This window comes from Miscanthus floridulus, chromosome 1 (assembly GCF_019320115.1).
Source record: "Miscanthus floridulus cultivar M001 chromosome 1, ASM1932011v1, whole genome shotgun sequence".
In the NCBI taxonomy this organism is placed as follows: Eukaryota; Viridiplantae; Streptophyta; class Magnoliopsida; order Poales; family Poaceae; genus Miscanthus; species Miscanthus floridulus.
Window position 1 is genome coordinate 17,659,735 of NC_089580.1, and position 26,326 is coordinate 17,686,060.

Here is a 26,326-nt window from a genome sequence, read left to right on the forward strand (position 1 = left end):
CAGGAGACCACTCACCTCATTCCTTGCACACTTGAAGTACAGACGGCCATGATTCTCACTGCTCTTCTTGGTCCGCCCTTCCACCACTCAAGCAAGATGGCAATCCGGGCAAGGGATCAACGGGAAACTGCTGAGCTCACCAATGGGATCGAGACCGACCAAGGCAATGCGGGTGCTTAGGCCACTGTGAAGCCTGCTCCTCGCCCGTCCACCTCCAGATGACTCCGAGTAATGCTCCATTGAGAAAGCTGGGAGAGGAAGGAGGGAGAGGAAGGCGGCGACATCGTTGGAGGGCTACGGTGAGATCGGGAAGACGAAGAACGAGGAACGAGTGGGGAAATGGGCCGGTCGAGGCGACTGAGTGTGGCCCGCCTGGGTTAGCAGCAGAGGGCAGGGGCAGCCATGGTCATTTGCCACCCCCTTGCTGCCTCGGATCCGATATGGACTCACGCGCTGTCGTGCCATGAGTGCAAATGTGGCATTTCTGTATCTCTTCTCTCCGTTGCGTGCTAAAATCGTATTGCCATCCATTGAAGTGAGATCTTAGGAGGTGGCGATTCTTATAATGGTAAAAAGTTAAATCTCCCCTTTTATTGGAACTGAGGGAGTACACCCTTCCTCCCACCAAGCCATTTCGTTGCCGCCGACCATACACTGTGTCCATCCAAGGTCGAGATTCAACACCGAAGCGAAAATACAACGCCCACGAGCCCCTTCCGCAACCGCAAAATCGACTTTCCACTGCTATTGGGACCCACGGACCGGGCCCTAGTGCCATCCTCTCACCGCTGTCGAAACCTCGTGTACACGTAGTAGGGCCATGTGCCACTTCTCTCCGGAGATAACCCATCCCTCTCACCACTCTCCCAAGGGAAAATTGGGTACGTACCATCGAAAGATCGCATGTTTGGCAATGTACCATTAAAAGATCTGGTCTTAGCTATCTACCATTGAGAGATTACAACGTTACAGGTTTCTACCATTCTGTGAACTTCTCTGTGAACACACACCGTAGAAGAGTTCCCCCGTTTGTAAGAACAGCGGCCGCACCTCCGCGCGGATAAGGATTAAGGAGAATGACCCGTGAACTTCTTCGCAAGAAAGCCTGCCTGCCCGTTCGTTCTTCCAGCTGCTCCGACGGCCAAAGGGCCAACCCGGGCTGTTGCTTGCGTCCACCGCCTACCATGCTTGTTCGTGCGCGCGACGTAGTGGCAATGTGGCATGCGTGTTGAGTCCGCGGCTGCTGCTGTATCCGTATGGCCGCATTCGAACTGATGAGCCATCAATCCGTCCGTCCAGCGATTGATGGATTGCAATCTCTCTGCTCTGCAGTGCGATTGCCGCTGTCTCCTCGTCGATGTCCTGCCCGACGATGACGACCCTTGCATGCTTCTCGGTAAAAAGAAAAAAGGAAAACCTTGCTTGTTCTTGCTTGATGTCTGATGAGTGATGACTCTCCTACTGATGGTCGTGCTGCCTTGAATTACCCCCGCATGCCTTGAATTGCCAGCTGCTTACGTGCTAATCTAATGCGATTGCAGCAGCAATTACCTTATGGTGGTGAACGGTGGACTGCTGTTCTCACTCGTGCCTTATGACCACCGCCGTTCTGAAAGCTACACGACCATGGTCCATGGCAATCCTCTCGGTGTCGCTCGCTCCCTGCTCGTGAATCGTCAGCGTAGCCGCAGATGGAGTAGTAACGGAATCACGGCCGTGCAAGAACGCTCCATGGGCTGGTTCCCGATCCCGACGAGAAGCCCCTTGTAGCGCGCCCTGCTCAAGGTGTGCTCCACGGAGCTCTTCGCGCCGCAACGCCTCGCCGCGCAGCAGCAGGCCCTCCGTCGTGACAAGGTGCAGCGCTCGTGTCGCACGTGGCCGGGCTGGTGCGCGAAGGCGCGGCCATCGACGTCCACCACGTGGCATGACAGCCCTACGTCTGATCTCGTGCACCTCGGAAGAAGACGACTTGAAGAATGGAGGTACATGGAACGTTAGCAAAGTTAACGGAAGTGGTAGAAACCAATAACATTATGATCTTTCGGTGCTATATAGCAAACAAGTGATCTTTTAATGGTACTTTTCTAAAGTTATAATCTTTTAGAGCCCGTTCGTTAGGCCAAGAAAAGAGTCCGGAAGCGGTCCGACTGGACAAAGCTTACACAAATTAAACATCCAATCCTGACCTTACATCCTGGTCACTGTTCGCCAGGAACCGAACAGGCCCTTAATGGTACGTAGCTAATTTTCCCCTCTCCCAAGGTCGAGGGCTCCTCTCTCTCTACCATCCCCGCTCGATCCCATCGCCTCGCCGCCGCCGCCGCCATGGCGTTCCTCGCGCGGGCTCTCCGCCAGTCCAACTCGCGCCTGTCGTCGCGCTGCCCCTCCGTGGCCGCCTCCTGCCGCTGGATCTCCCCGACCGCCGCCGCGGGATCGCCGGAGGCCGGCGCGGCGGTGGCGCCGGCCGACCCGGAGCTGCCTCCTCCGCGGAAGCCCGTTGGCGGCGCCCGCGTGGAGCTTCCGCCCAACCCGGAGGACGCGCTGGAGGTGTTCGTGGACGGCCACGCGGTGCGGATCCCCAAGGGGTTCACCGTGCTCCAGGCCTGCGAGGTCGCCGGCGTCGACATCCCGCGCTTCTGCTACCATAGCCGACTCTCCATCGCTGGGAACTGCCGCATGTGCCTCGTCGAGGTCGAGAAGTCGCCCAAGCCCGTCGCTTCCTGTGCCATGCCCGCGCTCCCAGGTCAGCCGCGGCCACTCATGCGCCCCCTTCCATTTCGTCGGCGGTTTTCATGTTCTTTCGTGCTGTTCTGATATTGAAAACTAGGCAACGTTGATCTGCTGCGCTTGTTTATTAGCTATTGTTGTGTGCCTCAAATGCTCAGATCCATTAATTTCCTTGGTACCTCACTGCCTCAGCTACTTAGGGTTCTGCGTAGATTTACTCGTTTGATTCCTACAGCATTCGATATGGTTGGAGAAATTAGATACCTCAAATCGCTGTACCTTGGATTAGTGAAAGTTTGGAGTATTGAATGATCACCCTTGCTGGGTTAGGGATGAAGATTAAGACAAACACCCCAGTGGCGAAGAAGGCGAGGGAGGGTGTCATGGAGTTCTTGCTGATGAACCATCCACTGGATTGCCCAATCTGTGATCAGGGTGGGGAGTGCGACCTCCAGGATCAGTCTATGGCATTTGGTGCTGACCGCGGTCGGTTCACTGAGATGAAGCGATCAGTTGTGGACAAGAATTTGGGTCCCTTGGTTAAGACAGTGATGACTCGTTGCATCCAATGTACAAGGTGATGCTTTTTGCTTGCTCATAAATATCTATTTGTTATCGTTTCAGGTGTTTTTTTCAGGCCTATCCTGTTTCTATGTGTATTCTGTAAGGTTTTCATTCTTCAAGCATTCTATCTGATCTATTCATGCTTCATTATACTGGTTTCTTATTTTGCATTGTCATTGTGTGCTGTAGAAAAAATTGTTTCGCTACTTGTGCAGGCTCTGTACCTTGGCTGATATGTGATGCTATTTTCTTTTCAAATTGCAGGTGTGTCAGGTTTGCTACTGAGGTTGCTGGAGTTCAAGACCTTGGTATGTTAGGTCGTGGCAGTGGTGAAGAAATTGGAACATATGTTGAGAAACTTATGACAAGTGAACTATCTGGAAATGTTATTGATATCTGCCCTGTTGGGGCTCTTACATCCAAGCCATTTGCATTTAAAGCTCGGAACTGGGAACTGAAGGGCACCGAGACTATTGATGTTACTGATGCAGTGGGATCCAACATAAGAGTCGACAGCAGAGGACCTGAAGTTATGCGCATTGTTCCACGTCTCAATGAGGTTTGTTTATTCTCCATTTCTCTTAAAATTTTGACTCTTTTGTGTTTGTTTTGTTGGTGAGTATTCATGTGACCTAATGCTTCGTGGTGTATCGTTGATTCCATTTACTCTACTATTCTATATCTTTGAGAAAACGAAGGTTATTATGTTAATATGTTTTGTGAACATCACTTTTCCTGTTCCTTGCAGGACATTAATGAGGAATGGATATCGGACAAAACACGGTTTTGTTATGACGGTCTGAAGAGGCAAAGACTAAATGACCCTATGATCCGTGGTCCTGATGGCAGGTTTAAGGCCGTGACGTGGCGTGATGCTCTTGCAGTTGTTGCTGAGGTTTTGCATCAAGTTAAGCCAGAAGAAATAACTGGAGTTGCTGGAAAACTTTCTGATGCAGAATCCATGATGGCACTGAAAGATTTTGTTAACAGAATGGGTTCAGATAAAGTGCTATGTGAGGGAAATGGTCCCAATCCTCCAGCAGATATGCGATCTAACTACCTAATGAATACGAGCATTGCTGGGCTTGAAAAGGCTGATGTCTTCCTTTTGGTTGGCACTCAGGTAAAATTCTCATCAGTGCTTAGTGCCATTTTCTTGATTGCTAATTGCATTCTCTGAAATATACCATTATATTGTATAATCATTGGATCTTGTGCTGTTGGCATGCTTTTGCAATAGCTATGTGGTGCTTAGGAATTAAAATGGGGCTGATGTTCTTGAAACAAAAGTTATTGTTGACTTCAATTTTCTAGCATATGGAGACACCAAATTTATCAGGAAAAGTTATAAATTGAACTGGTTAGTTTGGCGTATCATGTTTATAAGTTCTACTATTGAGCTTTTTGTCTCCATATGCTGCCTTTTAGTCACGTCATGCTGTTATGAAGTTTTATTGTGAATATAATGTTATGATGACACATTCGTTTTGTGCCATGGAACAGCCAAGGGTGGAAGCTGCAATGGTTAATGCTAGGATTCGGAAGACTGTTAAAGCAACACAAGCAAAGGTGGGCTACATTGGTCCTCCAGCTGACTTTAACTATAACCATGATCATCTTGGCACAGGACCACAGACCCTTGTTGAGATTGCTGAGGGTTGTCATCCTTTCTGCTCAGTACTGCAATCCGCCAAGAACCCTGTTATCATTGCTGGAGCTGGATTATTTGAACGGGAAGATCAAGATGCCCTGTTCTCCACAATTGAGACTGTAGCCAAGAAGTTCAATGTGACGAGACCAGACTGGAATGGCCTTAATGTCCTGTTGCTCCATGCTGCACAGGCTGCAGCTCTTGATCTTGGGCTTATTGCTAATCCTGCCGAGAGCATCAAGTCCGCAAAGTTCTTGTATCTGATGGGAGCTGATGATATAAGCCTGGACAAGCTTCCAGACGATGCAATCGTTGTTTATCAGGGACACCATGGTGACAAGGCTGTCTATAGGGCCAATGTTATTCTGCCATCTTCAGCATTCAGTGAGAAGGAAGGCACCTACGAGAATACCGAAGGATGCACCCAGTGGACCATCCCAGCTGTTCCTACGGTTGGTGATGCTAGGGATGACTGGAAGATCATCCGCGCTCTTTCTGAGGTTGCTGGGGCCCAACTGCCTTATGACAGTCTCTCAGCTGTGAGGGACCGGATTAGTACGGTTGCACCCAATCTGGTACATGTAGACGAGAGGGAGCCATCCACAATGTCTGCTGAGGTTAAGCCCCCTGTAAAGCAACAAGTCAGCTCAACACCATTCAAAACTGTTGTGGAGAACTTCTACATGACTGATGCAATCACTCGAGCTTCAAAGATTATGGCCCAATGCAGTGCGACTTTGCTGAAGAAGTGAGAATTGCACACCTTCAAGCTAATCTTCAGAGAACTTCTTAGTCCCTTTTTTCCATGCTACGAGTTTCACCACCGTTGCTTGCTTGTTTTCTTGGGAGGTTGGTGTATAATTTGGACTGCCTCTAGATTTTCAGAGCAGCAAAACCTGAACAGTACATTTCCGTGTTGTGTATGGGAAGCAGAGCATACTCAATAAGCTTGTTGCCTCCATTGAATCATCATACAAGTGACACAAGCAAATGATTTTGCCTTTTTAAATGTTTGCCCCTTCTGCTTGGTTGTAATATGCAACTTGCGACAGCTAGCAAAGTAAATCATTACTTGCTTAAGTTTTTTAAAGGATTTAGGTGAACTGTTGCTTCGTTCCGGATTTTACTGGTGTGCTGAAAGATTTTCTTCAGAACAGCCATTAAAGATAACTGAAAGGAGTTGTATTTTATAACAAAAAAAATCACATTTCTTAGTTTCTTACTATTACCTTAAATTTTCTTAACGAGAGTTTGCCAGCCGGGAGCGAGACCACTCGCAAACTGCATGTTTGCCAGCCGAGACCGAGACCACTCACAAATTACAGCTAATTTCTTCGTCCAGAACTTACCAGTGTACTAGAACGGCACGCTGTGTCTTGAACTTGCTAGAAATTTGAGAGGCACCATCAGGTCATATATGTGCGTATGGCCACTGTATTCAGGCGCCACTCGCCTCCTCGTCTCCACACTGACAGTGCCAGGCTGCAGAAACGACGATTTAGTGACAGCGCACAGACCGCGCCTTATCCACCTGACGCCTCGCTCGCTGAGCCCTCACCCTCACCCAGCATGGTGCTCCAGCTCCACTGCGCCACACCGACCATCTCTCCGCCTGCCGCCCGCCCCTGCCACCTCCACCTCCACGGCGCCAGCGGAGCGCTCCCGCACCCAGCGCGCGGCCTCGGGCACCTTCCCCGCCTCCTCCTCGTCAGCGTCAAGGACGCGCGCGCGGACGGAGCGGTCTGCCACGTGAGGCGGCAGGTGCGGTACGACGAGGATGAGGAGGAGGAGGACGAGGAGGAGTGGGGCCACAACGAGGACGTCGCGAGGATGGAGCGGTACACCGAGGACGCCCGCGACCAGGCGCTCCTGGTGAAGGCCCGGGTGGACGACGAGGTCGAAGTCGTGCTCGTCTTCAGGGTACCCGACGACACTGGCCTTATTTATTACTACAGCGTTGTGTCGCACTGGTGCAGTGCAGTTTTTTCCTGAACTGCCACGATGGTGGACGCAATGCGGCTGCCGGGTCTACAGAAAAAAATACCGTTGCGGCTGGAAATTTACGATCGTTAAACGAAGAGGCTGCTAGTAGTGGGTCGGCGTAGCTGCGCAGGCTGACCCATCGATTCTGTCGCTGACGCGTGATCTCGCTCTGTCGCAGGGCTTCTCGTCGAACTTGAGCGGGGGAACCGCCGCGGATCCGTCGAGGAGTGTCCTGCCGGAGAGGGCGATCATACAGTCGATCGACGTGGTGAGGGGGCCGTTTGACCCCAACAACATCGAGTACCTGGAGAAGGGAGTGCAATGGGACGACTTCAAGAGCCGCCTGTGATAGCACTAGCTACCATAGCAGGAAAGAAATGCACTGCAAGCATTATTCTGTTGTTCTTTAAGACCATTTCATCCGCTTCCGACTGATCAGGGCACGCAATGGTCGTCCAAACCCAAATGTCTTGAGCCCACTTAAGACGACATTTTAAGGAAAGAAATATCCATCTGAACACCGTGCAGTGCAAAGCCTACCAGGATTTTTGGGAATACAAACGTCCCACGCAAGTAAAGCACTTTGATCGAACAAGGCGGCGGCAGTGGAGCCCTCGCAGAAGCGGCAACCTGCGCCGCAATTCGAAGAAATGGCAGCGATTCCAGCGAAGCAATTCGCTCCGGTCCACCCCCAATTTTACACATTCTTTTTTAGCAAGGTTTTCCTCCGATCTACACCCAAATTTACATATTCTTTAGCAAGGCTTGGGATACATACTCCTAAGCACGGAAGGAAAAGAAGCCAAAGCAGCTGAATCTACCTTTCCTTTACATCACTCCCATTAGTCGTCATCATCTTGCTTTGGTTGGTTGGTTGCTTGCTCCATAAAACAAAAACAAAACAAAAAAACAACGCAAAACCACCGGCCAACGAGCACAGTTTCCTTCTGAACCCTCATTCCAACCAAGTCCAGGGCTCCAAAGCTCGCCTCCTGCTATCTCCAGCGACTGTCCCATGGGGCTCTGCGCGTCCATGTTGCGATGCAAGGCCAACCGGCGGCGGCAGCAGCCTGAGCCAAGGCGCGGCACACCGAAGGCGCTCTTCGTCGTCAGGAACGACGACGGCCGGCCGTCCAAGCCAGAGGAGGTCGTCTTCCACCCACCGCACGGCTCTGGCCGTTCGGGTTTACAGTTACAGAAGGCTGGCAACGGCAAGGCGGGCAGCAGGAAGCCCGAGAAGCGCGGGTTCGAGTACTACGACTGCATGGACGTGCTGGGCAGGAGGCTCCGCGCGCCGCCGCCCCCCAGGCTCCCGTGCGGGAGCACCAGAAGCGTCGCGGTGGAGCCGGTGGTAACGGCCGGGATGAGGTCGACGGTGTCCAGGGGCGCCACGGCGGACGGGAAGAAGGCAGCGGCAGCAGAGGGCTGCAGGACGCCGATGACGCCACGGAGGACGCCGGTGTGGCAACGGAGGATACTGATGGGGACGCGCTGCGAGCTTCCGCGGTTCAGCGGGGTCATACTGTATGACGAGCACGGCCGGCCCCTGCAGCTGCAGAGCAGCTCCCAGAACAGGACAGACCAACTCATGAGCAGAGCAAGCAAATACGAGTCCAAGGTGATGAATGCATGGCAGATATTACTTTGAAAACTCGGTGTTGAATAAAACATGCATTTTCAGACGTCTCAAAAATCAAACTTGTTTTGTTTCCAGGGCAAAAAGAAGACTGCCAGGACAACTACAACTCTCAGGGACCTCCTGTAGTCAGTTACCTCACATGTTATTATTTGCTCATTACTGGTAGCTAAGTTGCACCTTTGCAAGTGCTTCCAGTAAATTAGTGCACTAGTATTTCTCATGTAGACCGTTAACCATCGAAAACACCGTTAACCATCGAAAACACGGAGATTCACGTACTGACGCAGCAGTATTTATCCATACCATGGTCAGTTGGTCATCCTTGTTGCACAATTTCATTTGTTGCAACTTTCAGTACAATCAAGCAAGCACCTAACAACACTCCCTCATCCCACCCAAAGTACCAAAAAAAAACATTATTCTCACTGGGGCAAAACTATTGAGATCATCAAGGCAGTAAAATCAACAAAAGAATACATCTATACTCTTTTATCAACCGGAGACCAGATCGTCCACGCACAACACAATCGTGTTTAAGACCAAGGCGGCCAAATAAGCATGTTTGGAAAAAAAAAATACTCGAGTGAAAACTGCGTACAAGGCCTCCAGGTTAAATTCAAATGTAAAAAAGAATTGAACATTCTACTGCAATCACACGTGTGCTGCTGCGGTTGTACATTCTACATTCCAGCTGTAGCTGTCACAATTCACAAGCCAATCATTTCCATGCGACCGAGTCGATCTCATTCCTTGCAGATTTGTACAGCTCTAGCCTCTTGACCAAGGCATCCCTCTTCTCCATCAAAGCAGGGTCCTCATCCAACATCGCGCTCAGCTGTTTCTTCTGGATTATGAAAGCAAAGCAAATGAGGGAAAGATAACTTCATTCAATGTCCAATATCGCGCTCAGCTGTTTCCAAGTTGTATTGCATAAATTGGAGTAATCAGGAATATGTAAAAATCTTTCAAGAACCATTTGCTAAAATGAAACGATCTAGACCGGATTAATTAAAATAAGGGGAAACTGAACACTACACCCAGGTTCTCTGAACCCTGTGATCAGCTGGTATCAAGAAAAAGCATCAGAGAACAAGTACACAAACTACAAGAAACCAGGGCTGTCTACATATCAAATTCAACAAAACTGATGTTTAATAAAATTTGTTGTGCATGCCCAACCAGTGCAGCCTTACAAAACAATTAAATGATGTGAAAAAACAGTAGTTAGTAAACCAAGATTTAACTACAAATGCAAACACCTGTCTTCAAATTGTGTACAAAACAATGTAATTAGTCAAGGAATCAAGGTAAACATACCTCCTTGCTTCCCACATGAGCATAGAAACGGTTAAGCAAATTTCTTTTTGCCTCTTTCACTTGACAATGTACGATGGCTTTTGGAATTGTGTTCCTCAGAGTCTCACAGACCATATTAATATAAGATGACACATTCGATCCTGACAAGGAAAAGAAAATAAAACAACAATCGAGCCATAACTAGTGGTACATCATAATGCAGAAACCAAACTCCAGGATGAGCTAATACAAAGGACCATGGTACTACAATCATGTGTTTACGTAGAGAAAAAAAGCAAAACGCTACCCTGATTGCTCCCTAGGTTAATGTCAATATCATATTCCACAATGCACTTGAGATATAGAAGCGTAGTTACAACCAACTGTTGGGAAACCAACTGGGCTGATAAAGTACTTCCTATTTTTTAATCTTGCGTTTCTACTGATGGATAAGAAATTAAGAAGTGGTTGCACATCTCTGCTAACCAGATGTCCTTTTTCTACAAATCTACAAAGAGAGAAAGGAAGGTGAATTTACCAATTCTTCTGAGATGATTGTCCTGATATCTATCACTCACTGGAGTGTTCTTATCAGCTGCTTTCTCTGGTTCAGTAGGAAGTTTACGGAAAAACTCTACTGTTAGGTAGCTGGCTTCCATCTCTACTAGACGAAGAATAGTCTTTCGTCCATCCTCACGGAATCTTTCCAGGCTATCGTTTGCAGCAGCAGCTATATCCGATTGAAGTGTTGGGAATCGCTTCAATTCCTATGATACCAAAGACAATTTGAGATTAACCAGTAAGACAAAACAAAGGAAGGTACAAAGAAGGCAACCTCTGTTGCTGCAATCGATCTCCGAACAAGCTCCTTTAAGACCAAATGGACCTGCAATATGAGAACATCATTAGGGCTTCTCCAGTGGCAAAGAAAAGCAAACCCTGAGCTGGCGTGGGAGCAAACCATATCAAATCAAACTACTGGAATATTCAATGCATGAGCAGGTGAGAGCAGAATCAACACTTATTTATGAGTCGATGTAATGTAAGTGCATTAAAAATTATTTTGGCTGCCAAAGTTTTGACCACGGGACTACTTCCAAGACATCGTAGCACTGTTTTCTTCCCGTAATCTTATTGTGGGGGTCTACTTGCGGAGTGATTGTTCACGAGCAATTTTTTTTATACCAGGGCAGTACACATGGTGGCAATGAACCGATGCAACCACCACTGATGCCCTTAACTGCATATAGTGACCAAGATCCTGTGAAATATAGCTTTAAATAAAATTCAAATGACCAAGAAAATATGGATATTGACATTTTTCTTCATCAAGCAACAACGTAAAAATTTCAATTTAGCATCAAACCAACAGCTTGTACTTCGCTTCCATCGCATTTCAGAACATCACTGTCACACTGCATCACTTGAACGTGACTTCATTCAGTCATTGGGACATCCCTAGACTAGGGTCATGCCGTCATGGTAATAGTGTGCACATCATATGATTTTGGCAGCAAGGCCAATGAGCCTTTAATTTCAGCTCTTTTTTGATGATTCCAAGACCCCAAGCAATTCCCTATTTTTTTCTCATGTGCCTATCTAACATTGCCAAAGTTTTTACCAGCAGACAGGAGTACATGTACACCAACAGTTATGAATGTAATGGGTGGATAATACAAGAATATATAATATCAGATATTAGGATATGAAATTACTAAATGTATACACACACTTATGCATCAACTATTCAAACATGAACTAGAATACTACAAGGAGATATGCATCAACATAGAAGTCATACCGCATCAACAGACGCTTCAGCTGGACCCTTAAAGTAGCTTAGAGAACTATCTATAAGCCTTCTGTATCCTTGCTCAGGGGCAATCAAGTGGGGCTGGTAACCATCAGCCTCCGAAATAACTTTACGAACATTTTGCATTGAAAGATGTCGGTCAAATGGAAGCTTTTTCAGTGCTGCAGGTAACTGGTTGTCAAAGACGCCATATATCCGATCTCCACCTGGCCGCCTGAGAAATAAGGTAGTAATGGTTAAGTGTAAGTTAATTATCAACATCATTCCTTAAAAATGCTCTATCTTAACAATACATATAAGTATGATAATTTGTCAACATACATCGGCAATAATCATGGAAGGCACAAGAACATTATGGAAAAGGCCAATTGAATATCTTACCCGCCATCTAAGTGCTCTTTAAAGACACGGTCAAATGCACGACACATATCCAAGATTGTGTACAACTGAGCCTGCAGATTATGGGAACAATATGAGAGACATACACCATAAACAAGATTTATAGAAATGTATAATGCACAGTGGCATCATCCCTGCAAATAAATAATGCAGCTTGTGGCACAAACCACCGACAATGCATATGAATAATTCTCGCCACAACGTAACAGAGATCATTAAAAAATACAGTAATTCTTACCCCAGCATCACCTCCGATTGGCCTACCAAGTCGATCCAACTCGGCTTCTATTTCATCAATTGTTTTGTTAATCATGGCTATAATACTTGGAATTTTGGCTCTGATAACAGCCTCTAAATGCTGGATAAATAAATGGAAACACATCAGCAGTCAGTATAAGAAATTCAAAAGTTTATGGTTAGAAGCATGCCACAGCAGCAAAATGCCCTCACCTGTGACAGAAGCTTGGCAAGATACTCTGCACCCATTTTATGTGCCAAGTGACCATATTCAGGACTACTCTCAAAGTACTCTTTTTCTTTGCGTCTTGCTGAGAGCATATCAACATTCTTGTTGATATCAGCTTGTGAGCGATTGACAATTCCAACCCAGGGGTGTTGTAAGCGATATTGCCTCCCTTCAAGTACCTAGGATTCCATGGAGAGAGGAACTTTTAGTACTACATACATGGAGGATGAGGAAACAAGAATTGAAAAGTGCCATACATCAACGGCATTGGTACCCTTGTCCATCAAATCAAGCTTTGTTAAGACTCCAAAAGTCCTGTCACCTTAAGATGTTAAGAGAAAAATTGTTAATATATAAGATTGGGACTGCACTGACTATTAGGTACGCCAACAAAATGGTTTATCGGTAATCCTGTCTAATGGAAAGTGTGATTTCAAATGCTGTAGGGAGGGAAAAAAAATCAAAACTGCACCTGAAGGATCAACATCCCTACCAAGCTTGATAGCGTCTGACGTTGCTATATCTTGGTTAGCTGGGGAGATAGCCAAAATGATGCAATTTGGCTGAAGATTCCAGAAAAAAAGAACAGAAGTAAAAGAAAATATTAGGTTTTAAAAATATGTGGCGAAACATAATATACAGCTCATGATTTTTTGATCTAGTTATGTGACTAGAGTTACACAAGTCTATCTGTAAATTCATAGTGCCCAGATCAGGGAAAATAGTGCTCACAAGTCAATGTAAGCTAAACAAAGGATAATACTGGAAATGGGCTACATATGCCACAGAAAATTCAAGAAGTACAAGTAACTCAAGTAAGCATCACACTATAACTAATAGCAACCAACAGAGATGATTTTCTTTACCTTGTCAATGTAAGATCGAACCATGTTTTCAATATCTTGAACAATAGATTCTGGTTGCCCCTCTGTAGTAAAATGGTGCAGGTACCAAAAGTTAAATAATAGAAGGTATGGTTACCAAAACCAAAGCAACTAAGTCATTACCTACAGCGACCTTTGTCAGTCCAGGAAGGTCAATAAGTGTCAAGTTAACAACTGCAAACAGAAATGTGACATTAATCTACAGACAGTTCACGGGATACGGAACATAAATGTACTCACTGCATATAAAACTTCAAGTGACATAATAAAGCTAACATAACAAGCTATAGTTATTTTCCCTTTTTGGTAATTGTACTTCAGGAACAGGAACGAGAAAGAATCATGAGTCTACATATGTGGCTACTACTTTGAGGCATATGTACACCTTGAATAGAAAACAGGACACAATATTTTTGGACAATCTAGACCCACCAAACCAGAATCGCTCAATTCAATATCATAATGCATAGAAGATTTAAGAGGTTTTGCCATCACTCAATCCTGAGTAAAGTTAATCTTAAAAGTTTTAGTGCACAGATGACTCGTACTATCTCACACCATTATTCTGACCTGACCTCTGTGTACCCAGAAAATCAACAAAACACAAACTAAACTATTTCAGAGCATTGCCTATGCCAATTCCATGAACACCTACAATATCTATAGGTTTTACTGGAGGAGCAAAATCAATGAAATCTTCAAATAAGAAATCCGCTGATTCTAAAACCAATGTTGGAAACTCTAGGTCCACCACACCTACCATACATTAGTTGATATTATCTTTGATCACTTCATGCATTACTTGTATTATCTTTGGTCACATTAAATAAGGTGTCCTAAATCCTAATGCCTAATCTCATATTCGTTGAAGCTTGGAATAAATCAACCAAGCACACTTCAGAAATCAGAAATTCAGAACAAGAATCAACACTTACCATGTGGCGAATATATACTCAAATGGATGGGAACATTTGAAATAGCTTTAGTTTTCCCAGTTATGCGGTCTGTTTCATCGGCAATCTCTTTCCTCACAGCAGCTGCAATTATATGGATATAACAATAGTGTAACCAAACATATCCAGCAAATATACAAAAATGGAAAGAGGAATTCAATAACAAATACTCTGGCATCTCATTAATAAAACATAGAGATAGATGGAAACGTAAATAACTATCAAAGCTCCATCAATGAACTAGTAAACAGATATTTCTTTCATGAACTAGTCACAATTAGTTCCTACCGGCTATCTCACATGACATTTCTCATTCTTTTTTAAATACAGTGAATAGTTTTTTTGTGGCATCTGATCTACAGCGCACAATAATAAGATAAAACCACTGCATTTCGTCCATTTATGAAAAAACAAAGCAACTAAGGTAGAGTAAGGCTATATGCAGTGCAAATATTTCTTGAATGTGTTGTGCGATAGTTTTTACATCTCACTGGTTGTAAGTGCAATTCGAAGGGCAACTCCTAATATGCCCTGTTGCTCTTAAATATTATGCCATGCTAGCTATTACTGGAAGCATGTAATAGTAATAGCACCATACATTAATATCATAACTCATAGAGCACGAAGTCATTTAAGTACATAGATTTCATCTGATCTTTGGGAAGACGGATGATGCACAATGTTCCATGTGTATCTGTTTTATTTAAGTCCAACCATAAGCTTCCCAACAAGCAGACAGTAATCTTAGTACACTACCCTAACAGAATTGAAGACAACAAGTAAATTGCTGAGATGAATAATGCAAAACGTTCGTCTTACCAAAGTCGGTGAACCGCTTCCGCGGGGCGTGGAGGAACTCAGCATACTCGTGCCCACCATCTGTCTTGTGGAGCTGCAGCACTAGAGGCCGCCTCGTGACAATACCTAATCAAACGCAAAGTGAATCCGTAAGCACCCGAGCGGACCCAAATCGAACAGCACGCGCGTGATCTAGCGGCAGCATTACCAGATCCACGGGGCAGGAAGTCCCTCCCCACTATGCTCTCGAGCACCGACGACTTCCCGGAACTCTGGAGGCATCAGAAGAGAAAAACGCAACCAAAAGTTAGCGGTTAGCGCGCTGGCCAGATCTAGGACCTGGCTCCTGAGCACGGCGGATCTGGAGGTGGTGGGCGGAGCGTACCTGCCCGCCAACGACAGCGACGGAGGGGAGCGCCTCCCAGAGGGAGCCCTCGCCGCCGCCGCCGCCGTGGTCGCCGAGGACGGTGCACGCGCGCTGGATCCGGTTCACCAGCCCGATCAGGCTCCCCATAGTCGCCATCCCGAGCGAGGCCGCACGCGAAGGTTCGCCCGCGGCTCTGTGTCAGGCTGCGGTGCTCGTCAGCGGCGAGCGGCGGGTGGCGGTGGGATCTAACGAGTGGGAAACAGAGGAGAGAATTGCAGCGACAGATTTTAAAAGCGAGCTTTTAGTTTTGCTTGCGAGGTGCCGACGGTCGGGGTCGGAAGGATGGGTTGCCTGGACGCGGCGTTCGAGCGCCGGTGCTGGTAAGCTGAGTCTCTGCAGATGGGGACAATAAAACTGTGGGCCATGACAGCAGTGAGAGAATTTGTTTGAAAGACTCCAAGGTGGGGCCGGCCGTCCAGTTGGTATGGATCGTATGGACATTTGAACGCGTAGAGGACGTGCGGGGGATGGGCTCGAATGGACCGGGGCTATGGATCGGGAACCGTTGGATATCAGCAGCCTTGGCCTGTACCCTCGTGGTGGCTGGTGCAGTGGTGCCGTCGTGCGTGAGCCTGAAAGGCTGAAACTGACGCTTCAGCAACAGCTAGGCTGGTGATGCGGTGGTGACAAAACTTGATTTGCAGTGAAATTGTAATTTTATTTCGTGATTTATTCTAATTTAGAACTCCACGGTGGCAATGCTGATATAAGCCATGTTTGTTTGGGCTTGTTTGGCTTATAAGCCATACATTTTTAGCCAACAAATAATATTTTTCTTACATATCAAATCAGCCAACAGTACTTTTGGCTTATTAGTCAAACAAGCCTAAACGAACAGGACGATTGTCTTAGTCCTTTGTTTTGATGCGCATGCATTCATCTCAATCCACATGTATTGAAGTTGAATTAAACTAAATTCTATTCCATTTTCACTCTAGCACATGTGGATTAAAGTGGATACGCACGCATCCAAACAAGACCTTAGCAGGGACAGCATGCCAATATGCAAGATAAAGGAAAATAAGTCCTACAGGTCTAGGTTATTGATACATTTCAAGAAATGTTACTGTCCGTGACAAGTGACTCCAGTAGTCGAGCTTAGGCTGTCCGCACCGCGCAGCGCTAAAGCGGCCGATACGCCAGCGGTAGCGTACCGTGCGCCTGCAAACGCCCCGGGAGCGTACCGGCTGCACAGGAAACCGCCACAGACCGAGCACGCGAGAGCGCCACGATAAACACCGTAGCAACACTGTAGCAGAGAGTTTGAAAGTTGGGGAGAGAGAGAAAGGGGGAGAAAGGAGAATAAAATATGGAGTAGTTGGTATAGAATATATGATAGAGATAACACGGGTGCGGAAAAAATACGTATAGAGTAGAGAATCTCAATGACTAGGATATAATATTTCTTTTAAAAGATGAAAATAGAGATGGAAGTGTGGATAGCCGTGACCACCAATCGACGTTACAACAGTCGCCCCACCGTTTCCTCGCTGCAACTCTGAGTAATGGCAACACAAGTACACAGCATCAAATCGACCATACGACTGACACGGTATCGCGCTCTCACCATGACATTGAGACCATCCATCCAATCGAAACAATGTAACAGAACATTACACCACACAAATTCTCAATTTCTTATCACATGATACGCATTCTGTAAAATAAAGCTTGGCACTTTCACAGACACGGTTTACTTATGCTAATAAAATAAAAGATTTTCTCGTAGTTTGAACTTTAGACGACAGCAAATGGCACAAAGGAGGTTTAATATGCCTTCATCTATGCTTCAGTTACAATTCTTGTCATACACAAAAAAGAAAGAACATTCAGATCTTACTCAAATTTGTTGATAACTCAATATTGCAGAGAGACAAGGGTTTACACTTTACAGCAGTAATGCAGCCCAAATCACAATTACATAATTATTATCAGATATTTAGATAACATATTGGTTATCATTATTTGACAAACTCTAGGTGCTGCAAACCGATAAATTGAGATCACGAAGCACAACAACAAAGATACACAACTGATACACTACATGATCTGGATAAACAGATGGCACACTGAAGCTACATTTGGTGACGGCTTCATTTCAACTTTAGAAGAAACTTGCACTTCTACCTTGCAGCAGAATCTTCCTTGAAAAGTGTCACCAACTTATGGGAGCAAAGCCATATGACATTAGACCTTTGGGTCACGCAACAGCAACCGGTATATCTCATTGTTGTGCTCTGACATGTACTCGTACCCGAGATTCTCAGCATGACTCTTGAATTCATTGAACTCTGCTGGCGGCACTTGTATACCAACTAATACATTTGCTCCAGTTTCACCCTGCACAAGAGAATTAGATCAGATGATGAAATTATATAATTGCAACCCTTGTTGGTTCTCTCCATTGTTTAGTATCATCAATACAAGCAATATACACGTCCCAGAACAACTTCAGCAAGGCATATGTTTTTTTTCTCATGTTTGAAATGGAAAGGGGCATATGATCATTTGAAGAGCAGAGATGTTTTTTCTGTTTAGGTTCCGGCTTTCAAAGAAGTGAAAAACGATCATCGTTTCAAATTATGAGATTGCATAATAGACACTATTGTAAGAAGGCTACAGACAAAACTCATCATGTACCTGTGCACGGTAATGGAAAAGGCTGATGTTCCAACGAGGGCTGAACGCGTCCAAAAATTTCATAAGGGCCCCAGGCCTTTCCGGGAAAATGAACCTGTAAACCAGTTCATCTTTTATTTCTGATCTGCCTCCAATCTGAAAAATTGATAATGTGAAATCACGAACAAGATAGCAGAAATTTGCACAAAAATGGACGCGAGGTAAGTAAAACAATTTTGATAGGTCCTATGTCACACAATGCAAATCCAGTTAACTATTGTCATATTAACACTGAAATGAACTAAAATTACAATTGATCTCTTTGACAAAATAATTTGCCAACAGAGTGTGAAAGATGCAACTTACAAAGTATCTAAGGTGGTCCTTTGCCAAATCATTGTCAGTAAGGTTAACAGTCCTCAGTTTTGCAGATTCCATGCGATCCACCATTGCTCCAAGCTCGTCGTCAGTGTAGATGCCAACACTGTTACAGATAATAACGTAAGCATCTAAGCTAACCGTTGCTGTACATACTAATAAATAAAAATCTCAGATAAATAAACTAAAAATAATAAAATATATATCTTAGTCAAGGTAAAGAATTTTGGTAGTTTGATATGGATACATAATTAAAAAGAAAAACGACAAACTTTGATATGTACCTGTAAAGAACAAGGGCATCTTTTGCATTAGAATCATATCTGTATTTGAATTCAGTAATATTCATCCTGCCAACCTGCAGAATGAGAAATCATAAGACAGGAAATGGATCTTAAACTTATGTGTTGGCAGAACTACCTCATAAGGCATACCAATTCGGTGAATTTTTTGAAGCTTCCCTGCTCCTCTGGCAGAAATGTAGCTAACACAGCTTCCCGTTTTCGGCCAACATCAGCTAGCTCAGTTACTAGTCTAAGTCGATCAAAGTTCATATTTGCCCCACTAGTTATTGCAACCACATTTTCTCCTTTCAAGTTATAGTATTTGCAGTAGGCTTCAGCCCCAGCCAATGCAAGGGCACCAGCAGGTTCAAGGATACTTCTTTTCTCCTCAAACATATCCTGCACACATGAAAAGACATATTTTAGCACCAAGAATATAGAAGGATCAAAATGCCATGTACAATGCAGATGCAGCATTGGTGAAGAAGGATGATAGGAATATGAATGTAAGATTGGAATGCAATAGACATTGCATAATATTTATGCATCCTATATGTGTATCCATAAAACCCCAAACACCTCACTAAATTAGACAACACTCTACACATCACAGGAATTGACGCTAGATTACAGAGTTAATGACATAACAATATAACATTATACAACATTCCCCCTAGATAGTGTTTTGAACATGTAACTTTAAAAAAAAAAACTCATGACTGGGTGGTTTATATTGACAGACCACTGCAGCAGAGAATACTGGTGCAACAAAATTACTATCTTCCTTTTCTTGAACATTGTATACTGAGCTCGAAGTGAGTTCAGACTATAAAATTTTTAACAGTGTTCAGTAAAACACCCATATGTATAGTTCTCACCTTTATCGAAGCACAAATAGCATCTCGACTGACCATAACAATGCCATCTACTAGCTCTCTGCACAGGCGAAATGTTTCCTCCCCAACAGTTTTGACAGCTACACCATCAGCAAACCCACCAACATGCTCCAACATGACCCTCTTACCATGACACAAGGATAATGCCATTGCATTTGCATCTGAGGGTTCCACCCCAATTATTTTCACCTGTACAAAGAAAAATGTTTCAAAAACATTCCAAAAAAATATCAGCCTGACTAGAAACCAATGTAAGATCCAGAAAGAAATTACATTAACAAGATTGATCCAATATGAAACGATTCAACTTAAAAATGAACTTAATATATCAGGGACACGCCAGTCTCCATGAAGGCGTGTAAAGAAACTTTGTTGTCTTCAGCATAGGATTTTTAAAAGAAAAAAGAAATGGTAAGATGGAAAGCAGACCTCTGGGCGAACCCGTTTTACATAGGCAGCAATTCCACCAATTAATCCACCACCTCCAACAGGTACAAATATTGCATGCAGTGGACCTTGCAGCTGCCGAACAATTTCCATGCCGACAGTTCCTTGTCCAGTGATGACATCAGGATGATCAAAGGGAGGTATGAATGTGCGGCCTTCCTGCTGACATCGTAATTTTGCGTATGACTGAGCTTCATCATAAGAGTCCCCCTCAAGGACCACCGTTGCACCCAACCTCTCCACTGATTTCCACTGGAATTAAGGTGTTGCATTATTCAGTGAGCACTAAAGTAAACTGAATCATGTAAAGGGGTGTCTTAAGTTCAGCATCTAAAGATCAGAAACCTTGATTTCTGGTGTTGTCACGGGCATGACGATGACAGCATCGCATCCCAGTCTCTGAGCGGAAAGAGCAACACCCTGGGCATGGTTTCCAGCAGAGGAGCATATGACGCCGCTCTCTAACTGCTCACGGGGGAGCTTTGCCATCATGTTGTATGCTCCCCGCAATTTGAATGAGAACACCTGTACAGCAAGCAAACAAAATATGAGGAAAGTAAAGAAAACATAAAAGTAGAATAGCAGTTTTCAATGAATTTGGAATAGCACATATAAACGCTAAATACAGTCAAACAAAATTAAATTAGGAACCATATCATGTATAAAGCGTGTGTATGGCAAAATACTAGATAGGGAAACTATCTTTGAATATGCATATAAGGGTTCCCTCTTCTTGAAAGAATATGCAAATAACGTCCTTTCATTATGGTTTTTGCTGTTGCTAATAACACAATATATACAAATTCTCAAGACCCTGAATCATGCTGCAGTTCACAAGTCTAGCCCTAGTCTGTTGAGCTTTGAGATTCTAAAGAAACTAAAGCTCCTATAGACTTGTGGAATCAAGTTTCACAGACTCTAGCTACCCAAAAAACAGCCACCTCAAGGTTTCAGCACTCCCAGTATCAGCGATAATAAATAACAAGTCAAAAGTGCAAAATGTCCTGCAACGTCTATTCTCCTTGGAGAAAGCGTGACAAGAACGTATCAAAGCCAAAGTGGAGAAATAAAGGGAATGTCCGAGTACCTATCCCCGTGATTCTGCGAATCCAAGCATCCCGTTGGAACCCGGTTAACAGCATAACACGACAGTACCAAGGTAAACCCCCAAATACCCAACAGATGACACTGAACAAGGTCACAGGCGAGTGCAAATCTATCCCACAAACACAAGTAGCAGCTGAAAACATCTAAACCCCAGCATCTCCAAGAAATGGTGCTGTTTTTTGGAATAAAAGTACGCAAATATCCACGTCCACGAACGCAAGCCAACCAAAAAAAGGTGGCGGGGTAAGCAAACGAAGGGTGCGCATCGTCATCGATTACCGGCTGCAGGTCCTCGCGCTTGATCCAGAGGTTGACCCCGAGGCGGTCGGAGAGCTTGGTGGCGAGCTGCAGCGGCGACTCGATTGCGACGTCGTACACCTTGGACGACAGCACGCTGGTGAGGTACTCCATCGCGCCGGGGCCTCCTCCTTCCGCCGCGGCGTCCCCGAACCCCTCGCCATCCGCCGCGCCCGCGCCGCGCTCCCGGAATCCCGCCACGAGGCACCCGCTCTCCCGCTGCAGCGACTCCGGCACCACCCGCACCAGGGGCGTCGGCGGCGACGCCGGGACGGCTGCGAGCCCCGCCTCAGCGGCCGTCGTCGCCGCGGCGGCGGCGGCGGCTACGCAGGAGGGCCTGCGCGTGTCGCGGCGGAGGGAGGCCGCGGGGAAGGAGGCCGAGGCCGAGGTGGCGGTGGCGGCGGCCGCCATGGTGGTGCTGTTGGGTTGGTGCCGTCGTCGAATTCCCTCTGATTTGTTTTCCTCTCGTTATGCGTCGGGTAAAGCGGAATGCGTCGTCACAAAAGTCACAGGCGCCGGATGCTATGTGATGTGGCGGGGGGCGGGGCAGAGGAGGACCTGTGTCGCGGCCTCCTGCCTGTGGGGGCGTGACCGCGTGAGGGAGGGGTGCAGTGGAGGCCGGGGCCCGCGTGGGATCAGGACGTCAGGATCCTGGATCCCCGTATCCGTCCGCGACCGCGCGCGCACCCCTGTCCCTTGGCTTTTCTACGGTCGTTTTCCGCGCCTGGGCCGGGGGCATGCTTAACACGAGCTCGACGAGACCGGCCGTTGGCGGCTCGCGAGTACTGCCTGTACGGGCTCCGCCGGAAGTCAGAGGCCGTGCCGCCCGCCGGCGGCTACACGGCGGAGCCTTCGACAGTTTCAGCGTCGACAGCTTTTGACTACACAGCGGGGCGCTGTCCTGTACTAGATTTGGCTTAAGCCTAAATTATAAGACGTTTGGCTTAAGTCTACATTTTTCTCCTTCTATTTCAAATTATAAGACGTTTTGCTTTTCCTAGATCTATCAGTTTTATAATATATGTATTTGACATAAATATATCTAGAGTACATAGTAAAATTTATACATCTAGAAACATTAAAACATCTTGTAATTTGAAATGGATGGAGTATTACTGTGACCGTTCCGTGTTTCGTATTTTTAATGAAATACTACATGTGCTTGGCACAGTTAAAGCACGGTAAGCTAAGAAAACTACACCGCGGTACAATGATGAAGGTAGTAGAACGAATAGAAGAAAAGTAAAATTGCATAGAGTTAGATCATGAAGGACGTGTATATGGGAATATTTTGAAGTTATCGCTAATTTTGGCTCTGTTCGTTTCTCTTATAATCCATCTTTTTCAGCTTGTTTTTTCAACCAGAACAATATTTTTCTCCCACAACAAATCAGTCGGAACAGTGTTTTGACTTGTTTTTTCAGCGAAACAAACGAGACCTTTATATTTGTGGGGTGCATCTACACCGAATTTTAGGGGTGTGCAATATGAGCCTCTTTGACGAACAATTTTTTACTACACAGCCGATGCGTATGTTTGATTAGTACGTGATTGATTGTATTAGGCATTATATTGTATATTTTTCTTAAGAAGATCACTTATGCAGTATAATTTAAGCTAGTTAGATATAAGCTAGCATAAACGTAGGCATTATCTTGGTGTTTCATCTTTGGTTGTTCTACATAGGCAAATCGTATTAGGCAAAATTGTGTTTGGTTATTTGTATTTTGCTACGTGTAGTCACTTAGGCCACGTACAACGGGCCTAGTTGGCAAGGCGCTTAGACTGTCTCCAACAACGTAGGTAAACGGCGACCCAAACACAAATTGTCTAGTGCACAGTGTTTTGGGTCGCAAAATCACGGTCCAACGGAGAACGCAAACACGGCAGCTATTTTGCGTAGCAACCGACTCGGATGGCAAAAAAGCGTCGACGTTCTCGACGACGCAAAACACTGCAGAGAGAGAGGGAGGAGGGAGCAGGGGTAGACGGCATCGAGCAGGGGAGGGGCTGCGGCGGCCATCGGAGGGAGCAGGGGAGAGGTTGCGGTCGGCGATGGAGGTCGGTGGGAGCAGGGATAGTCGACATCGGGCAGGGGAGGGAGGATCCTGCCGGCGAGGTCCGTCTGCGGTGGAGCAGCGCTGCCGGCAAGGGCCGCTCGCCGCCCGTGGAGAAGAGCGCGAGCTCAGGGGAGCTGCCGCCACGCGCGAGCTCGGGGAGCCGTCGTCGCTTGGATCCGGGGGGCCACCGCCGCGCGCGCCTAGATCTCGCCGGCCGCGGGTCAAGAGCTCGCCCCCATGCCGGCACATGTAGGGGAGACGACGCCATGGGCGCGCGTGCGGTGAAGCCTCGCCGGGCAGGGGTGGACTCGCGCGGAGCGCCGGAGTGCAGCTTCGCCGAGTGGGGGGCGGACTCGCCGGGGCGCAGAAGTGGATCTACCAGGGCAGCCCTCTACGCGGAGCTCGAGCGCGGGTGACGGGGGTGGGGGTGGGAGAGCGCGTGCACAGTGGCGGCGGTGTGGACGGCCATGGCACGGAGGCCGCACAGGTGAGCTGAGACGGGCACGGCCATGGCGTTTGGAAGAGGAGAGAGAGAATACGGGAGGTGCCATGTGCGCTTGCGGTGGTTTGTTGGAAAGGTGAAAGTTATGGGTACGTACCTCATTTATTGTACCTTACCTAAACTGTAAAATGGGTCTCAAATTTAGGTCACGCTGTTGGAGTCGGTCTTATGGGTAGTTAAACGCCTTGCTTGCCACGCTGGTGCTTAGTGCATGCAAAACCAGGCGCTTGTGAAGGGAAGCGACGCTTCCTCAGGCGGCCGATGCTCCCGCAAATTTCGCACATGTTTTGGAGTCCGACGCTTAGCCTCGAGTAGAGAAAAACACTAGAGAACAAGCTTGTGCGTTGTGAGTTCACAGGCTCTTAAATGGTATTTTTTTTCTTTAAACTATCTAAAATCTGCTAAATTGTTTCTTCCATTGTGAGTTAGAGCTCTTGTAAAGACGCTTCATCTCTTCTCTTTCCTTAAGTATCTAATTAAGCGTGTAGGCATTGTACGTGTCCTTATATGTTGCAGTACAAATCTACTAAACTATTTAAACTTGGCTGAAACTGGCTGAAAAATATTATTCTGGCTGAATTGTTGTGAGAGAAAAACACTGTTCCGACTGAAAAAAAAAACAAACCGAACAAGCCGAATATAGGGTAAGCCAAACATGGCCAATATGAGAGAATTCTTCGTGAGTCGTTAAAAAAGATCGCAATCCCATGTGAGTCGCTGGAAAAGTTCAGCGGTCTTCAGCGCCACTACTCCAACTTTTTTTTTTGTCCTCCATGACACTGTCGTCAGATTGGGCCCTAACGGTGTCAAACTGCAGATGTGAAAAGTCGAAAATACCCTTAAGTCTAAATATGCCATTAATTTTTTTGAGCATCTTAACGACTTTAAATGGAAAAACTCAAAACTAGAAAGTTGTAGATCTCGTCGAGATCTATAATTTATATATAAAAATTATCTTCTTTTAATACCGTAAAAAAGATATGATTTTTCTAAGATATATTAATCATATCAAATCATATCTTTTTTGCGGAATTAAATGAAGATAATTTTTATATAAAAATTATAGATCTCGACGAGATCTACAACTTTCTTGTTTTGAGTTTTTTCATTTAAATTCGTTAAGATACTCAAAAAAATTAATGACATGTTTAGACTTAAGGGTAGTTTCGATTTTTCACACCTGCAGTTTGACACCGTTAGAGCCCAATCTGACGGCAGTGGCATGGAGGGCAAAAAAAAAGTTAGAGCAATGACACTAAAGACTGCTGAACCTTTTCAGTAGCTCACAAAAAATTACGATCTTTTTTAATAGCTCACAAGGAAAATCCCCCCTACATATAGGCTGCTAATGCAAACAACCATGCCCTAATGGTTGGTGTCCTGACATACCTTATCTATACAACATTACAACACCATCTAACCACGTGCAAGCAATCACTGGCGGAGCTCAGTACGTGCAGCCTGTTCGGCTGGGCTGAAACGATCGTATACGATCGTGGATTATTACTGTTGGCTGGTTTGGTGTGAGAAAAAAATACTATTCTGACTGGAAATTTACGATCGTTTACGACCAAGCGAACAGGGCGCTGGGCTGTGGCCCCCCTTGCTCCGTGCAAATTTTCGAGGACCTACGCTGCGCTGGATGCCAGGAAGACGAACCAACTGCACGTACAGTACAACAGACGAAGGAGAGAGGCATTGCCCACAAAAATCAAAGGAAAAGAATTTGTTGTGCAGTGCTCTCCCTCGCGCGGAACTCTAGAAGGCGCCTATTCGGCTAGTATTAAAGCCGACTGATAAGTTTGTTAAAGCTGTTTTATTATGAGAGAAAAATACTATAGATTCTAGTTGATAAGCCGACTGATAAGTTGAAGTGAATAGAGCTCTGCTGCGGCTGGGGCTAGCAACGGGTAGCACAAAGCTGCACAGCTACCATGTGTTATTTTAACGAGCTTGAAACTCATCCCAAGACTTACAAGATCTGTGCAGTCAGAAGTTTCACCGCCCCCCCCCCCCCCCCCCCCCCCCCCACCCCACACACACACAACATGGATTAGTCTAGAGAGATAAAATACATAACATGTATTATGAATGTGCCATGTTTTAATGCTTTAAAACATCAGGGTATGTTTTAGA

At 45.9% G+C, this 26,326-nt stretch overlaps 5 protein-coding genes across 5 annotated transcripts; 3 read left to right on the top strand and 2 right to left on the bottom strand.

Annotated features, from left to right (window-relative positions):
* Positions 1–2,213: 2,213 nt before the first annotated feature.
* On the top strand, positions 2,214–5,901 carry LOC136474683 (NADH dehydrogenase [ubiquinone] iron-sulfur protein 1, mitochondrial-like). The gene is made up of 5 exons (XM_066472249.1): positions 2,214–2,743; positions 3,058–3,304; positions 3,556–3,850; positions 4,040–4,414; positions 4,795–5,901. The coding sequence occupies exons 1-5, from the start codon at positions 2,326–2,328 to the stop codon at positions 5,692–5,694; spliced, it is 2,235 nt and encodes a 744-aa protein (XP_066328346.1). The 5' UTR covers positions 2,214–2,325; the 3' UTR covers positions 5,695–5,901.
* A 494-nt stretch (positions 5,902–6,395) lies between these two features.
* Positions 6,396–7,411, top strand: LOC136474701 (uncharacterized). The gene is made up of 2 exons (XM_066472270.1): positions 6,396–6,862; positions 7,104–7,411. The coding sequence occupies exons 1-2, from the start codon at positions 6,512–6,514 to the stop codon at positions 7,272–7,274; spliced, it is 522 nt and encodes a 173-aa protein (XP_066328367.1). The 5' UTR covers positions 6,396–6,511; the 3' UTR covers positions 7,275–7,411.
* Positions 7,412–7,509: 98 nt separating this feature from the next.
* Positions 7,510–8,749, top strand: LOC136474691 (uncharacterized). Its single transcript, XM_066472260.1, has 2 exons — positions 7,510–8,543; positions 8,640–8,749. Exons 1-2 carry the CDS (start codon positions 7,941–7,943, stop codon positions 8,688–8,690), a joined length of 654 nt encoding a protein of 217 aa, XP_066328357.1. The 5' UTR covers positions 7,510–7,940; the 3' UTR covers positions 8,691–8,749.
* A 277-nt stretch (positions 8,750–9,026) lies between these two features.
* On the bottom strand, positions 9,027–15,818 carry LOC136553195 (phragmoplastin DRP1C-like). The gene is made up of 16 exons (XM_066544594.1): positions 15,559–15,818; positions 15,382–15,445; positions 15,195–15,299; positions 14,358–14,459; positions 13,546–13,596; positions 13,405–13,466; positions 13,011–13,101; positions 12,796–12,860; positions 12,523–12,717; positions 12,311–12,430; positions 12,055–12,125; positions 11,662–11,887; positions 10,696–10,746; positions 10,399–10,627; positions 9,882–10,021; positions 9,027–9,408 (listed from the first exon to the last, which is right to left on the bottom strand). Exons 1-16 carry the CDS (start codon positions 15,694–15,696, stop codon positions 9,283–9,285), a joined length of 1,836 nt encoding a protein of 611 aa, XP_066400691.1. The 5' UTR covers positions 15,697–15,818; the 3' UTR covers positions 9,027–9,282.
* A 1,601-nt stretch (positions 15,819–17,419) lies between these two features.
* On the bottom strand, positions 17,420–22,134 carry LOC136474713 (threonine dehydratase 1 biosynthetic, chloroplastic-like). The gene is made up of 9 exons (XM_066472278.1): positions 21,611–22,134; positions 20,570–20,749; positions 20,207–20,476; positions 19,760–19,966; positions 19,032–19,280; positions 18,882–18,955; positions 18,586–18,703; positions 18,241–18,375; positions 17,420–17,940 (listed from the first exon to the last, which is right to left on the bottom strand). Exons 1-9 carry the CDS (start codon positions 22,037–22,039, stop codon positions 17,788–17,790), a joined length of 1,815 nt encoding a protein of 604 aa, XP_066328375.1. The 5' UTR covers positions 22,040–22,134; the 3' UTR covers positions 17,420–17,787.
* Positions 22,135–26,326: the final 4,192 nt, after the last annotated feature.

Coding starts and splice junctions, on each gene's coding strand:
- LOC136474683 (XM_066472249.1), top strand. CDS start 2,326: ATGGCGTTCCTCGCGCGGGCTCTCCGCCAGTCCAACTCGCGCCTGTCG. Junction 3,305..3,555: donor CGTTGCATCCAATGTACAAG/GTGATGCTTTTT, acceptor TTCAAATTGCAG/GTGTGTCAGGTTTGCTACTG. Junction 4,415..4,794: donor TCCTTTTGGTTGGCACTCAG/GTAAAATTCTCA, acceptor GCCATGGAACAG/CCAAGGGTGGAAGCTGCAAT.
- LOC136474701 (XM_066472270.1), top strand. CDS start 6,512: ATGGTGCTCCAGCTCCACTGCGCCACACCGACCATCTCTCCGCCTGCC. Junction 6,863..7,103: donor AAGTCGTGCTCGTCTTCAGG/GTACCCGACGAC, acceptor GCTCTGTCGCAG/GGCTTCTCGTCGAACTTGAG.
- LOC136474691 (XM_066472260.1), top strand. CDS start 7,941: ATGGGGCTCTGCGCGTCCATGTTGCGATGCAAGGCCAACCGGCGGCGG. Junction 8,544..8,639: donor CAAGCAAATACGAGTCCAAG/GTGATGAATGCA, acceptor TTTTGTTTCCAG/GGCAAAAAGAAGACTGCCAG.
- LOC136553195 (XM_066544594.1), bottom strand. CDS start 15,696: ATGGCGACTATGGGGAGCCTGATCGGGCTGGTGAACCGGATCCAGCGC. Junction 10,747..11,661: donor CTGAAGCGTCTGTTGATGCG/GTATGACTTCTA, acceptor CTCATATTGCAG/GTCCATTTGGTCTTAAAGGA. Junction 10,628..10,695: donor GATCGATTGCAGCAACAGAG/GTTGCCTTCTTT, acceptor TTGGTATCATAG/GAATTGAAGCGATTCCCAAC.
- LOC136474713 (XM_066472278.1), bottom strand. CDS start 22,039: ATGGCGGCCGCCGCCACCGCCACCTCGGCCTCGGCCTCCTTCCCCGCG. Junction 20,477..20,569: donor TGACAACACCAGAAATCAAG/GTTTCTGATCTT, acceptor CCTTAATTCCAG/TGGAAATCAGTGGAGAGGTT. Junction 18,376..18,585: donor AGGACCACCTTAGATACTTT/GTAAGTTGCATC, acceptor TCAATTTTTCAG/ATTGGAGGCAGATCAGAAAT.